Source organism: Chaetura pelagica, unplaced genomic scaffold (assembly GCF_000747805.2).
Source record: "Chaetura pelagica isolate M959 unplaced genomic scaffold, ChaPel_1.0 scaffold630, whole genome shotgun sequence".
In the NCBI taxonomy this organism is placed as follows: Eukaryota; Metazoa; Chordata; class Aves; order Apodiformes; family Apodidae; genus Chaetura; species Chaetura pelagica.
The window spans coordinates 833901-850431 of NW_009951855.1; the positions used below are offsets into that span (position 1 = coordinate 833901).

Genomic DNA, 16531 nt, shown 5'->3' on the forward strand with positions numbered 1-16531 from the left:
CTCACTTAATACAGATTCCTATATTTTCCAGACCATAATTTGAATCTAAGCTAAAATAATAACTACTCCTTATTCTTGTTGTCTATATAACATAAATATACATGAAAAAAAACAACAAACATATAAGGTTTAGATCTCAATATTTATTTCCTTTCTATCACTAATTATATTTCAACAATGAGCACCAAAAAGTAGAACTGCCCCATCAAATGTGCTTTTTATTTAATTTGTGTATTGTTTATTATGCCTTTTTAATTAGTAACAATTAAGGAATGTGTATGTTTAACAGTATATAAAAATACTATTTCATAGCTAGCTAAAGCAAAACAACATTGCATATTATCTTAGAAAAAAATCAAGAATAGCATCTTAAAAAGATAGGGGCTTTGTTACTGTCCTCAATTCTCCCATCGCTGGAGGCACCCACTGATCCATCACTGGCAGGTCCCAGCTTCATGGCAATCGTTGCACACTATATGTAGACAAGAATAACAGTGTATTAACAATAATAGATATGGACACTACCAACTCTGTCAGAAATTCTGGACAAGCTACTGTAATAGTTCTTGAATATACACTCCAAAAGAAAACATTTCAGGGTTCATTCTAAAATTCCTATTGCCATAATGGAAACACCTAAGCAAACAGGTAATCTTTCCTTTATTTGTGCTTCTGGAGTAATTCTAGAGCCTGCCTTCATCTTTGTCCTGGGAGATGAATATTAGGGCTAGATGTGAGGTTAGACTGCCTTTGGTTTAAGTGCTTCATGTGAGGAGTATGGGAATGCTTGTTTATTTGTTGTTTATGAAGATTCATTTGGGGTTGTTCTGTGGGGGGTAACCCTCTATGGCAAGGACTTCCAAGGAAAACTGTAGCAATTAAATCTCTTTCTAAATGGAGTTTTTCTCCAATTATAAATCTATTTCTGTGTCAGAAATTTTTCAGTCAGACTTCAGTCAGATCTGTGACCCTCTCTGAGAGTAAATTCTCTTTCTTTATTCTAAACAGCGAAAAGTCATTTAGCCCTGGAATGCGTTTTTCCTCATTCTTGAGCTGATTTTTAAAGGTTCATTACTGTTTGCTAAGCATTTTATAAAACTGGGTGTCCGTGGCCCTTGTGCAGATTCCCACCTACAACTGTTACCACTAGGTCTTTTCAATAGAGCCACTGTCTGGGACAAACCTCTAATGCCATCTCTTTCATTCATCATTTCAAACTGCAGATGATAACTTAGAAAATCCTGAGATCTAGTTGAAAACTGGATGTTTATCTTTGGGAGTCTAGCTTTAGTTTTTCTTGCCCATGTTATCCAAAGGTAGCCTAAGAATTCTGAGACAAAACATAATGGCGCAAGTTAGAGAAACTACAAGAACTTGCTTTTTTTCAATACTATTAGGTAGAAATGTTGAAAAATTAATATTCCACAGGACAATTAATCCAAACTTTAAATCAACTGAATTCAGGCACTAAGATACATGTATTTTTACTCTACCATTGTATTTCTATGTTTTAGAGAGCCACAGTAATAATAACACATAAAGTACATGTGTTCATGAGAGGATATCTTTCCAGACTTGAAGGAATGAGAAACATCTGAGGAGCTGAACACATCAGTGGTCTCCTATAAGCATATATACCCAGATGCATGAATCCAGACACATTTAGTGTTTCACTGAACTGAACTTCCATGAATTCTTATTGCACCAATTTAACATTTTTGTAGGTTCATTATCCAGTCAAGCACTGGCAAATCACTGGCATTTCATAGCTCTTTGGGGCTAAAGTTGCCTTGTATTTTTCTTGTAATGGTGGTTCTGCTTAAATGGTGGCAGAGTTCCACTTAAATATTCCCAGAATCACCTGACAGTTCTACTAGTTTCACTCATCATGTAAAAGGGAGGGAAATATCTGCTGCTAAAGGCAAGAAGGAAAGAGAATGAACTAATGAACATTTTGAGTTGAAGCTAACCTCAGAAGATTGAGGGTTTTTTTTGTTGCTTTTGGTTTATTAATGAATCCTAGAGGGAATGATGTTCTTGTGAGTTGCTGTTCTTAGCAGAAGATGAACTAAATCAGAAATTATCTGCTCAGCAAAAAGGTAGAAAATGGAAGAATTTTTTTTAATGGCTGGTGCAACAGCTGCTTCAACACGAAAACTTAATTGTACACTGGCAGTACTGAAAAAGACATGCTTATTTAGCATAGGGATGAGTCCTTTTTTCTGGTTTTCAGAGAAGAAACTTGAATATGGAAAAATTACTTACTGCAAAGGAACTCTGCCTGAAAATACAGGGTTTGTCTCTGTTCAGGAGCTCCAGTGTGTAGTGTGCCTTTGCCACAAGGACAGTAAAGTGACTTCACATTGCTTTCACTTACTGTGGAGAATTTATTCAGGATCAAACCTCTGATGTAGACAGCAGAAGCCACTCAAGTCTCGTACATTACTGGGGAGTCCCAGACACATCCACTGGTCCCATTCTGTCTGAGGAAATAGGCAGGCCAGTGCTGGGCAATAGATGAGTGTGACTAGTAGAATAGTGAAGACTAGTCATGCTTGAGAGAACTTGGTTTAGAAAGGAAGTACTGACTGGTTGTGTTTATGAAGAAAGATGTCTTCATATGTGAGCTGGCATAGACACTGTTTCCTCTCATGAAGTTGTCTTCCTGATTCATTAGGGGAGATGCTGATTGCAGTGCTCATCAGCTGCAGTCCTTAATCCAAATGAATAATCAGTCAGAGAACAACTTAATTGCATTGGATCAGAAAAAAATTGAACTCAACTTCAGGTTACTTTTTTTTTCCTTTTCCCTAAACAGTGACCACTGTGTTTTACGGGGCAGCCTGCTTCCCCAGTATTACATTCCATGCTTGCAAAATGAAACATTCCAATATTCAGATGGATAAATCCTTGCTTGAATAAAATGTCTTTGCAGAATTCCTGTGATAAGGTAAACTCAGGGTTCTGTTCTGAAATACAGAAGACTCATGTAAACATGCTAATTTGGCTTTTGAAAAAGCAGGAACTTCTTGCTATTCTATGAGGAGTAAATATCTAACAGAGTAAGAAAAATCTGAAAGGACAGGCTCTTAGTGCCATGCTGCATATAGTCAGAGTTCTGTATAGCTAGCATGAAGATTGCTTACTGTAAAAAAGAGAAGGGTTGCTGATGTCTGACTTTTAAGGTGGTTAGTGCTTTTAGAAATACAGATCTAAATAAATATTGGGAAGTGTATGGAAATATATATTTAAAAATTGCTCTAGAAATATAAATAAATAATACAGGCCTGGACCAATTTGGCTATTTTCACAAAAATACTCTCTAAGAAAGTGACTTTGATATGTGTAATATCTTTTTAAAAAAGCCATGAGTAATTTATTGCATGCTTGTCTATTTTTTCTGTCCAAAATTTTTGCATCCTTACACTTATTTTCTCATTTCATTTTCATTTGACTAGTTTTGTTTTGCTGAATGAAGCATCTGACATTACCTTAAGCATTGCTCTTGAATTCTTTTATTTGTGTCAGTTTCCTTTTGTTTCTAGTAATCCAAAACCAAGAATTTGAAGAAACTGGAGATTACATCCACTTCTGAAATCAGGAAGTACTTTCTTCAAAAGTTGCAAGGGACCATAACCAGCTTGTCTATACAGACACATTTCAGCAGAGCAAAGTTCCAAGTTAGAGCACAATTATCGTCACTGGCCTAAAACTGCTAAGCTGTTCAGTGATGGCTTAATGGTTATATATTGCCAGTATTCCTAAAAGGGCAACAACAACCACTATCCAGAATTTTCAGAGGCCTAATGAAATTGCATGTCTAAGTCCTGACAGAGATCAGTGGTATGTGGAAACTAAATTTCCTCATGCATCTTTGAAAATGTCATCCCTAGGAAATGGCAGCAATATTCAACAAAACGATTATTTGAGACTATTTTTGTACTAATCCATAGGTTTTGATTTAGTTCTGTCTTATACCCTGCAGGATGTTGTACTGAATCTGAGAAGTGGTTAGATGCATTTGAATGCTGCTTTTTATATTGTTTAATTTTATAGCAAAAAATTCTGAGCAATAAAGTGTTTTGAAAGGCACTTCAAAGCACATACCTTTTCCTTAGTTCACATCTGTTGGTAGCCTCAAGTGTTGGAACTTGCTAGTGGAATTTTTCTTTTCCTGGAGGGTTGGGGATGAAGCAGCTTTTGTTTCCTTGCCTTTTTCTTGCTATTATGTAACCACTTGAAGGACATAAAACCACAGTAATTAATATGTTGCTAAATAGGTAAGAGACAGGACTTTAATGTTAGTCAGAGCCTATGTGTGTTAACTAATATAGTACCTCAGGTAAAAAAATTAGCTTAGACACTTATCAGGAATATAAAGATTGGAGAAACAGAAAGGAGTTTGTTTTGTTAACACTCAGAGTGATTTGTAGAGAGACATTATTAAACACTGGAAAAACCCCAGTGTAGTAGTAGAGGGGAAGAAAAGAAATAGAAGGTTTTCTTTAAGAACAGAATGAGAATTCAAAATATTGTTGGATTAATTGAAAGTTATTAGTGGCTCTGTATATATATATTTAGATGAGATTCCAACATTTGAGTGTGCTTTGGTCCAAATAGATTTTTATTTGTGAACACAGCTGGTCTGCCAGCAACATTTTGTTTCGGCAGAAACTATACACATAATAAACTTAGTATATTTTTGTAGAACCTAACTCTGTGTTTCCCATGAACCCTGCCAACCCTCAGAATATGTGGTTGTTAGTAAAGATGAACCAGGTAAACTTAGCCTACAGCTTTTAAGAATTCTGAATCATTAGACTGTTGGCAATCATCATGCCGTGTAAAGCGGATCTTGCTAAAAATGGCAGTAACTATTAGTATTAGTTACTCATATTATTTACTCCTAAGAAACTGAAAGGACACAACTGGATAAGGTACAGCCTACTTAAATATTTGGATTAAATTCATGGTACTTCATGCTTCACTAATTCTTCACTGTAACTAGTAACCCATCCATCTGGTGACATTATTGCATATGAGGATAAGTATCATTCTCTGTATTTGCCAATAACAAGTGATTTGTTGCCTTTTTAGAAAAATGTATTTTGTGCTTTAAAAAAACCAAACCCAAAACCCAAGATGTTCCCTGCAAAAAATGCTTGACTACTGTATTTTCTTTTTATAAATGCCTACATAATTCTTTTCTGAGCCATGACTTTGTGATGTCCAATTGATGAGACTGGGAATCGTAAGGATTGTTTGCATTTTCTTTTGGGCAAAACCAAATAATAATTGACTAACCAAGGAGTTTATTAGTAATTCTACAGTAAGCTGAACTGTTAAATTTAGTACAGTAATTTAGAGAATTTATAATTACATATTGGTTTTATTATTTGCAACAATGCAAGATACCTAGATCAGGGCTTCCTTTGCAGCTTTTTAATGGCTTCTAGCATTAATTGTCCTAGCAGAAATACCCAGTGGCTAACATTCTACTATTACGAAGTATTTCTGCCAAAATGTCATTGCCCAGGGTATAAAGCTGTGCTCCTCCCCAGCAGGTAATTCCTCACAATCTAACAACTTTTGTGAAGCAAATACTGCAGCTCGAGTTGGTGATTCAGTGAAGCATCACAGATATGAGTAATCTATCAGCTAGTTATTTGTAACTCTGCTTATGGAAGTTGCCAACAGCCTGTACATCAGCCAAACAAAAAACCAAACAGTCCAGACTAGGCGCTTGCACTTCCATAGAAATGGCTGCAACAGCCAGTCCTTGGTGGTACTTACAGATGCCATAATTACAGGCAATCCATCTCTGCATGCTTTCATAGTTTTGAGAGTTAATGACCTGTTCTCTCAGAATTTCCCAGGAACTAGACTGTTTCTTTTCTCCACTTAAAGAATTTAAAACACCCTAAAACTTTACGGACAGTCCCTTGGCTGGCATCCTGTCCAATAAATTGTTTCTAGTAAACTCTTGAGAGTGAGTGGGCTCATACTGATACTCGACAAACACATAATGTCAGTGAACAACAACACTGGGCAATTACATAAAATCTCTAAATGCTCCAAGATGTCACCCCATTATCAGCAGAAAGCTTTTTCATGTCCTGGTGTCCGTGTGTTTGGGACTATTGACTGTTATACCATAGAAGGCTCCTCTCCATATAAATCATGTCAGCATGCTTGGCTGTACTACTCCGGCCAAGGAGAGTAGATTTTTATGCTAGTTTAGCTGCATTTGAATTTTAATGTACCTTCTGAACTCCCAGTGTTTTGCAGAGTTGTCATTTTGGGGTTTTTTGTTGGTTGTCTTATGTTGTTTAATAACTTATTATTGCTTAATAGGTCAAGGATTATTTAAGGGCTGGAAATATCTCTCCTGATGGAAAAGGAAAACAACAAAAAAACCCAAACATGATCATAAGTTGGTTCCACCTTGTGTCCCTGTTGACTCCTTATCAGGTGTAAACCTTTTTGATCCTAAACCCCACTTGTGTTCCTATCTGATAGCTGCGAACACTCCTCCTCACTATAAGATAGTGCTGTGCTTGAGGAAATATACTTGTTTGGGAAACTGAAACCCCCCTGAAGCAGACTGGAAGCTGCAATACATGGAATGTTCTAGACTTTATTTGTCTGATTCGCTAATGTGAAACATGGTTCATAAAATATCTTGGTCATAATGTTCTGAAAATTTGGGGAGTTGGTAACTATTGTTTTATTAATAACAAAAGCTTTGTTAACAAAAAAAACCCCACTCAAAATGCCAACAATTCTCAAAAAATGTATTAGAAATACTGCCTGAGTACAGAAAGTGTGATAGTGATGTAGGAGTAGCTGGAGAATAGCACAGTTGCAACAAAGCAGTCTGTGTTCTACAAAACCTCCAGTTGTGATTATAACTGGTTATGTCATGCTTTCAAATAAAGGATAAGCCTCTTCAACTTTAAACATCTTCCTAAATTATAGGGGCAGAAAGAGTTTAACAGCAACACTCAATTCTCTCAACTTTCCGCTTGAGTTCTCTCTCATATATAGATGGTGAAGATCTACAGGCATCCAGAGCAGTTCACTGTTAACCTTTGTCTTAGGGCAAAGATACAACTTGGCCAGAGGGTGTGAAGACAACAGCCGGAGCAATGTCACTCTCCTATGGCCAATGATAAGCATTCTACATGTTTCACTTGAGTGGAACCAAGGTCAGGAGATCTGTTTTCTCCCTAAATTGAAGAATTACATTGAAACCTTATGTGCAGAATTAGCTAATGCTTCATGCCACCTCTTTGTCTGGCAAACCAAAACCTCATGGAGCAAAGATGCTCCTGGGCTGCCATCCTTTCTGCTGCTGTGTTAGCTGATGAGATCTCACTCTGGATCAGAACAAAGTGTATGCAACTCATGACCTCTTTTTCCTTGCTGGGAGAAAACAGCCTGAGGCAATGTTGGCAGAGCTGACACTGGGAAAGATGTAGAACAGAGCTCCAGCTGCTTTGCTACTGCACATGTTGCTTCCACAATCCACATTTCAGCCATTTGGTATCTCTCATGGGAGACTGCAATAGGAATGAAGAGGAGGCATCTCTCCAGCCAGTGCAGATGGGGGGGTGGGCAGAGCTGGTGTAGCTGCAGTGGTGTCAGGGCTGGGCTGGGCTGCACTAAGTCCAACTATATAAGTGTCATTTTGATAAATTGCCTTAGCTCATTGAAAATGAAGAGAATGTAATTGAGAAATGCATTCACATGTCTGTATTTGTTCCTTAGTTCTTAGAGATAATATTTCTTTCTCAAATACAGCTTGCTGATGATCAGGGATTGGTGTTGATGACAACTGTTGCCATGCCAGTATTTAGTAAGCAAAATGAGACTGTAAGTACTCAGAGTATGTGAAGATGGGATGACTGCAATAAAGTTTCTTTCAGGGACTTAATAATATTTTAGCCTACTCTATAATTTTTTTCTTCTTTTTTTTTTTTTTTTTTTTTTTTACATATATATATATTTTCTATACTTAGTATCCTTTTGTTAGAATAAAAACACAAGGATAAATATTCCCAAATAACTCTAATGTAGAAACCACAGTAAAATAATGGAACCCTATGTCTAAGAGAAAATCTCAGATGATGCTAAGCTTTTGGATTTTCTTCTATATTACCTTTTTACAGCAAATAATCTTTTTTTCTTTGCCCTGATATGCTTCTAGATTCAGAATTGTATTGGTCATATATATCTTATGTATATATATTATCTTTACTGATTAACAGGTTATTAAATAAAATTACATGTAATTTCCCCTTAGTCCTTAATCTGTCTTTTTTGTTTATCAAATGGCAGAAGAAATTAGGAAAGAAGGGAGTAATATATTTTTAACAGTAGTTTCTAACTAAAAAAACCAATTTGCATGAGGAAGGTTTCTGTTGATGGACTAGATAGTTATAAAAAAACATTGTGTGCCTTTTCTGTGTGAATTGCAGATAAAGTAGAAAGGAGAAAAAAAAATAATTTAATTATTTATTAAATGACTATCTGATCAGATGAGTTGTACCAGCATATGCTTTCCCCATTTTTAATGTGATTTGTTTGCTATTTATTCAGTTTTGCAGGTAAGTTACAATGCGAAATGAGTGGTGAAAATGTTCATTACTATTTCGGTTCTGCGTGCATCTTTTATTATTTTTTTCAGAGATCTAAAGGGATTCTTCTGGGAGTAGTTGGCACAGATGTTCCAGTTAAAGAGCTTTTAAAAACTATTCCAAAATACAAGGTAATACACAAATGATAGTATGTCTTTAACACTCAGTGTAGCACCTATAATATAATTTAATTTGTATGTTAATTTCATTTATGCTGGTATAGCTCCATCATTTCACTCATTTTCTTTAGGAATTTTAGCTCTGTAGTGTCTGATGGCTAGATGACATTTGTGATCAGATTGTGCAGTTTTTAATACCAAAATTAATATATGTCTCAATCTTCAAGTTTTCGCAGATCACAGTGTAGTCTAGAAGGTAAGACTAAGTAAATTCCATAACAGAATCGATTGAATTATTCAGTCACACAATATAACACGGCTTTAGGCTTCCTGCTTGTGTGTAGCACTTCCTGTCTGTCCCAATCCCATGTCCCAGACCAGCTGTCTCCTTGAATTAAAGCAAGTGGCACATTTCAGGAACTTGAACAAGTTCCTGCCTAACCGAATTAGTGGTTTCTTCTCTCCTACCCAGTATTTGCTAGAGACTTGCTACTTAGTTTTCCAAAGTCAGAGACAACTCTACTATAAAATTATTTAAAAATTATTACAGCAAACATTTTCAAAATTAGGTGCATTATTTAATCTATTGTGAAATTACTGTAAAAAGTTTGCAGACTATGGGAAGAGGCAGCAGATGATGATACAGTGATACCACAACATACTTACCAGGGGCATTATTGGTCAGGAGAATAACAGAAAGCAGTTTCAGCACAACAAAGTTAAGTCAGTTGCAACTTGTATTATATTTTTGTGTATGCAGAAATACAGAATCTGTGGAAGGTAGAAAAGAGAGGAACAAAATTTGTGCTTTGCAAAATTTGGATCAGCCTTCTAAGGAACTATGGGTAGAGCAATGAGAAGGAAGAATGATGTAGTAACTACAGAAATGAAAGCCTGGCTGTCCATGGCTGGATAGAAAAGGATGCATCACAGTGATGTTATTGGGAAGTCATCTGTCAGATGTGGACACAGTCCAAATACAAGAACCTAGAGAGAGTGTGGGGCCTGAATAACAGGTATTGCAGCAGAGTTAGAGTGATTCAGAGAAGAAGATAGGCAAGAAAATATCTTTTTTTTTGTCATAGAGTATTATATTTTTTAAGACTTAGTTATCTGTGGAAGTAATATATGATCCTCTTTCTGAATATTAGACTTTTTATTTGAAGGTACATTTTATGTTGCAAGATATAATGCCAGAGAGGATTATTGCAGGAGGCACCAATATCATGCAATACAGTTAGGTTAGTGAAATCACTTGAGTTATAACTTCCAGTCTCACATACCATAAACACTTCTGAGCAGTAAAAAGGCCATGCAATTGCAAGAGCATAATCACCCCTGAGACCGATTCCTGCAGAGGTAGCATGTGAAATAAAAGTGGCACAGGGATATAAAGTGATTGGTTGGAAATAGAATTCTGCTGACCTGGAAGTCTCTCAGCTTGGATGAGGTGGATTTTAGGCCGAGGAAGATGAATAATAACAAAAAGCTATTTTCAGAAGTCATTACCTAGACCAAACTTCCCCAGATGTCAATGTCTGTTTCTCCTCAATAAGGTAGGGTTGGATATAGTAATACTTAGTTTTCATGGGGCATTTTACGGCAGTTAGAAGGTTTTTTTTATTTCTGAATCTTTCATTTAGAGACAGAGCTAAAGGTTTAAAACAGGAATACTGCTGTTAGTAGTAGTGTGTCTCAAACTGAAGCATTGTAAGTGCAGAGAGTGTGCAGTTTCACATATTGCATAACACACAATAAAATACTACCCTTGGAGTCTGGGTATGCTTCAAACGGGCAGATATTTTTTTCCTGTGAAGTGTACCACCCACATTTGTTTCCTTACCTGACTTCCACTGCTTGGATGTCATTCTGCAGTTATCAACACAATTACACTTGAGATCTGATATTTAGCCAAGCTAATTCACTTGGTATACTGTAATAGGTAAAATATGTCCACTGTTATTAATTTGGTTATTCCTCCTTTATGAAGAGAAGCCAAGAACATATCACCTTCTATTACTTTCACTGAAGTTTATTGCTTTAGGAAAACTGCTAATTTATGAAACAATCTTCTATATGCCAGATACAGTTGACCATGTACACTCATTCACAGAGAGATGGTATAAATCTGGCTGGTATGTTTTCTCTATGGCCTTGCCATGATATTGTCCTCTGGTTTATATTTCCAGAAAATTACAGAGGCCAACAGACTTGCTTCTTAGAAATTTTTCTGACTTGTCCAGCTTGCTGATGTTGTTTTATGCAAGACAAATTCCTAAGGATCCACTTCAGCAAAGCATTTAAGAATGTTCTGATGTAAAAAAAAAAAAGCTGTTAGTAGTGAGAAATGTAAATACCAAACAAGAGAGTTCTGGAGTTCTGGGTATAGTTTTTTTGTTTGTTTGCTTTTTATTATCTCAGTGCATCGAGATGCTTAAATAAGGATATATGAGGTGTTATATTATGCTTATTCAGAATGGAAAAAAAAAAAGGTGAGAAAGTATAGTAAGAAGTACTCTTTTCATGGTAAAAGTTAAATGCTGAAGCTGCAGAAAGAATCTATATTAGCAGCAAGTTTATGCTAAAAAGGGATGTTTGAACACATAAATGAGTTGAAGGTATATTTATTGCATTCAGTGCAATCAACTGTGTAATAGGCATATTGTTAAAAGAGTAGTATTGTTATTTAAATAAGTACAGTGCAGAATTTGACTGCATATATTGTTAGGCCTCATAAAGCATTTCATTGCTCTCTAGCGATCTCCCAGAGTTCCATGTAAACTTACAGGGGTTTCCTTAGCAGAATTCTGCCTTTGACTGTAGCTTCAGATGATCCTGAATTAACAGAAAGGTGCTATGCCTTTAAGACTGGAAGACATAAATATCACATATGATAGGCTGCTGCTTGCTTGCTATAACTGTACAGCCAGTACCATTGATTTAAATTATTCTTTTACAACCTCTCTTGAAGAAGTGAAGTGAACTGAATTCAGCCACTTCTGGGAATGCATAAATTTACTAAATTCCAGTATCCCTTTGCTTTGGCACATGCTCTAGTATCTCGTATATATGTGTATATCTAATTCAATCTAAAGCACATAGAAATAAGTGTCCTAGATAGCAGAGTGTGTGTGACATTGTGCTGTGTGCTGAATTCATCACAATGACAGGTTCTCATTTTCACAAAATGTCAAGGATCAGAGCTTTGCATATGTTATAATGAAATGCTTTGTGAATAAGGGTTATGAATGCCAGCTTTAAGCCAGCCCCGCATATCTAAATTCTTGCTTGATATTTTGTGTAAGAATTTAATGGAGACCATGCTAATTAGTATTTTTTTTCTCATTTACTTTTACAGTTAGGTATTCATGGATATGCTTTCGCAATTACAAACAATGGATATATTTTGACTCATCCAGAACTCAGGCCTTTGGTAAGAATGCTATTTGCTGCTCTGGTTTATTTATATATTGCATTTATTTTTCTTTTAGTGTGAATAATCTAATAGCCATAAAAAATTAAATACACCAGACAAACTACTTTATATCACTTTATAGCACATCATAATTCTTGGTAAATTTGCCTCTGGAAACAAAGGTTAGCATGAAAAAAGTCAAGGAAAACAAATATACAAGTTGTTTCTGCAAAAGATGCAAGCCTCCATTACTGCAAAATAGCAAAGCCAAAAATTGCTATAATTATGTTCATTTTACATTGAAATGGAATGCTGGAATGCTCTGCTGCGATGTAATAACCCCTATTTGTCATGTTAAAGTGTTAAACCTAATTTAATATACGTGCAGAAATTTCAATAAAGCATATTCATAGGCAAAATAGGGGCACAAGGGATTTTTGTACTAAAAGAGAAATAGCAGCAAATTTTACCTTTAGTTTCTCTTATCATCTTGTTCGCATTAATCACATCAAGAAAAATAGAAGTTCTTGTTGCACAAATGTTTATCAACTTAACACCCCAGAGAACTGGTACATTCTTGATTGCATCATTGTTTAGGAACAGCACTTGCAAGTGTTCCATCACTATCAACTCTTAGCAAAGCATCAGTATTAATAATTACACTGCTTTATACACATGGTTTCCATATGTATTTCTCAGGCAGGCACTTCAAGTAATGTCTAGTTTAAAGAATATTTTAGTAGAAAACAGAAATATTAATTGGATAGGTACTTTAATATAAAAATAAAATTATTGAAAAGCATAATTTATTAAGTCATTAGCATATCTGATGTTTCCATTGAGAGAATGAATTTTTCTTTCTAAGATTTGTTCTAGGAATTACACACTTAATTAACATTTCTATTTGCACTTGTTTCCTTTTTTATTTTTTAACTGGAGTAGAGCTTATGAGAAGTTCAACATAAGAACTTCCATGGGTGAATGGAAAAACATTTTCTCAGTAACTTCACTGTAAAATGGACAGACAATCTAATGGTATCACTATAGTATCTTGGAAGGAATCTTAAATGGTTTAATTGTAAATTTTCTTCTAAGAATATCACCCATGATTCTGGATGGCAGAATTTTTCACAGCTGTGGAAAGGAAGACAGTCCCTCTAGAGAACTTAACAAATTACTGACCAATAAGCAATAAAATTCTCATAGATGCCTCTTGCAAATTACCTCATTGGCTTTTTTGCCATTCCAGTGCTGTGCCAGTAAAGCTAGCTAGCTAGAGATACAGACACATCACTATGTATTCAGATATAGACAGGTCAGACTCATCAGTTACATTAACATGCTCCAGGAGCTGTTCTGTTGTTGTTGGTTTTCTCATTTCTGCACTCCCCACAGATGATTTCTCATAATGAAGAATGTGTATCTTATTGTTTTATGGGAATTAGGACCTCTGCTACCTAAGTATGTAAATATTAGGAAGTGTAAAACAGAATCCCATTTCCAGCAATGTTCAACATGAGATGGTTCCTGAGGAAGATACAGGAACTAAGAGAATGTGGAAAAACTCACAGCAGTCAGTATAACTTCTAAGAGTTTCAGATTGGCTTCTGCTCATAAACATTTGGTTCTGACATTTTGCATTAAAACTTACTAAAGCAGGTACTCCTGTTAGCCATACTAACATTTTTGTCAGTCTGCTTGGCTTCTCGTAGTAGAGGTTTTTCATAAACTGTTTTATGCACAGTTTTTATTTTTAATTAGATTCTTGAATTTCATTAGAAGTAGTTCTTTTGTTATGAATATGGAAAGAAGAAGTTCCTGATCTATTTTAAATTATCCATTCCTTACTTTGTGTAATAATTAGTGGTTGTTATCTCATTGAATCTTCCCATCACAAAAAACAACCAATATTTTCAGTTTTGCTGGAATGTTTTTCTGCTCTTAATTTTCTGCATTTTGTTGTCATATTCTCTGTATTTTTCTGACCTCTTATTTAACCATGTTCTTCCTTTTGCTGACTGAGAACCTCTGCTGAGCGTTATTTGGTGACCACTGAAAAGAAAAGGCAGCAATAGGAGCTGTTCTAAAACCTCCTTAGAGCACCTGGATTATATAAAAAGATTTTTAATGCACCTTCAGGTCTCTTCTGCTGCATTGTCACTGCTTTGCTACCTCAGCTAGCTTGTCCATGTCAAGTGACTAGTTGTGTAATTCTGCTTTTATCTCTCATCCAGCTGCACCATAGACATAACCTAAAAATTGCTTATAAGAGCCAAAGTTACAAGCACACTGACTTGAACTAAAATTTGACTGTTATAGCATTCTGTATCTTTTCCTGCAATTTGCTATTTGAAAATGTATATTAGACTAATTATGTTAATTCAACCCAGCAGTTAAAATGCTGAAATAAATGTTGTTATGCTTTAATGTAAAAATGTAATATTAAACTTTTTTTTGGTGGGGAATGCCAGTGTAGGGAGAAGTTGTCTTCAAAATTTTTAGCAGTTGCAATGGAAAATGTGACAGGGCATTGTTTCTAGTCCATGATTGGCCACTACCTTCAGAATATTTTTTTCTTATCACTGCATGGATTAAAATTTAATAGCACCACATGTTGGGTATAAACACACTGTTATTGATAGCATTCCCCTATTTTCATAATACTAAAATCATGACTTGATCTTGTGTCCTAAAAATGCTTTTGTAATGTTCAGGTATCACAGGTACATCCAACAGCCTGTATTTGCAAACCACAGGAATATATGTTTCAAGGTTCCCTATATACATTGCAAGAGTTTGACAACACTTTCATTTGCTGTACTGTCTCTTTATCTTCTGGCAAATTACTTCCTTCAAAAGTATTAGTATTTATTCATTACAGAAAACGTATTTTAATAAACAGAAGGTAATGAAATCCAAGAACACTGGGTAAATTTAAGTTGAACTGACAAAGAGTGTTATCCTCTGTTGTGGTGGCATGTTTTAATGATGCAAGAGGTGGTTTCTATTACTATTCCTCACTCCAGTGTACATCTTGAAGGCACCTATTTCATTACCTTATACAAGAGTCTCTTTTTAAAATCAAAATGTTGGGCAGTAGCCCATAAGCTGTCAACTACAGGGAACTCATTGTGATATATTCACGGTCTGTTAGTTTCATTTTTGTGGAAGTCATTTTTACCTCTGGGTTCTGTCAGTAGTGTGTAATGGGAGTCTCCTGTTGACTTCAGTGGACTTGTTGAGAGTGAAGTGATTGCTGGCTTGGGCCCTTAGATTAATATTGCAGGCTGAATCCTGATACTATTGTAACTAGTGGCAAAACATTCCATGAAATCTGTGACAATAAGTATTTGAAAATAGGCATGTAGGACCGGAAGTAGATAGTTCACCGAAGATATTATCTAAAATTCTTTGAGTGGGTTGGAGTTGCATTGATTGCTGACTTGATCTACACTGGTTTGTATTGCTATTATATTTTCCTGTGTTGATGTAAAGCTAGAATATTACTAGTCTCCTGAGTTCCTAACCCCAGTGGCCGTGTCTGTTAGTTCTGGAGCTGACAATCTGCTTTCTAAGGAATTGTCTTTCGGGACACTGAGCAGACAGGCAGGATAGTGAACAGTCGCTGAGGAAGAGTTGCTTCCTGCTGCACCAGATTTTATCTGATGATGACCATTACATTTAATCATTAGGCTAGCTACATTTTTGTGCTGATTATCCTGTTGGGTTTATGTCAAAAAAATGTTTTTCTTGGCGACATTCTCTCCTGTTTTTTGTGTTTTCTTTTTTTTTTTTTTTTTTTTTTTTTCCTTTTAAAATAAACATGGCTTTAAGTTATGAAGACTGGTTGCTGGTGGAAGGAAGAGGAAAGTACTTTCTAGCTGCTTAGCAGGTAGTTGTAGTTTTACGAGTTGCTGAAGTAGCCCCCAGACTTCCAACTCTGTGCTGGCTGAAGCTTTCACGGGTGACTGTTGTCACAGAGGGACCAGTAAGAACTTTTGGTTACGTTCTTCTCTAAAAGATGTTTCTAGAGCAATGAGTCTTGTCAAACAAGTTAATAAATCATGATAATCAGGGAATAAAGAATCCTGCGGAGATTCTTTTTGGAGAACAAAAAGAGAGCTGGTGAGGCCTTGTCAACTAAATGACTGAGTATAAATTACCTGTGTGTTTCACGTGCATGGAAACTCTGATTTTATCTCTCTTCCTCTCCTTGTTTCTTCCCCGAGCACTGGAAGCCGTGACACCCTGTCCTCCCAGCTCTGACCGGCTGGTCCGTTCCTCACCTTCCCCAGGCCCTGCCAGCCCCGGCACAGCAGCCCCGCACAGCGCCCCGGCACAGCAGCCCCCCGTGCCCC

At 36.1% G+C, this 16531-nt stretch overlaps 1 protein-coding gene across 1 annotated transcript in view; it reads left to right on the plus strand.

The window, feature by feature from the left end:
• The window catches only part of CACNA2D3 (calcium channel, voltage-dependent, alpha 2/delta subunit 3), a 366879-nt gene that overhangs the window by 254098 nt on the left and 96250 nt on the right, over nt 1-16531 (plus strand). The window contains exons 15-17 of the mRNA XM_009993350.1: nt 7804-7875; nt 8690-8770; nt 12117-12191. Coding sequence (XP_009991652.1) covers nt 7804-7875; nt 8690-8770; nt 12117-12191 — 228 coding nt within the window. The remainder of the gene's footprint in view (nt 1-7803; nt 7876-8689; nt 8771-12116; nt 12192-16531) is intronic.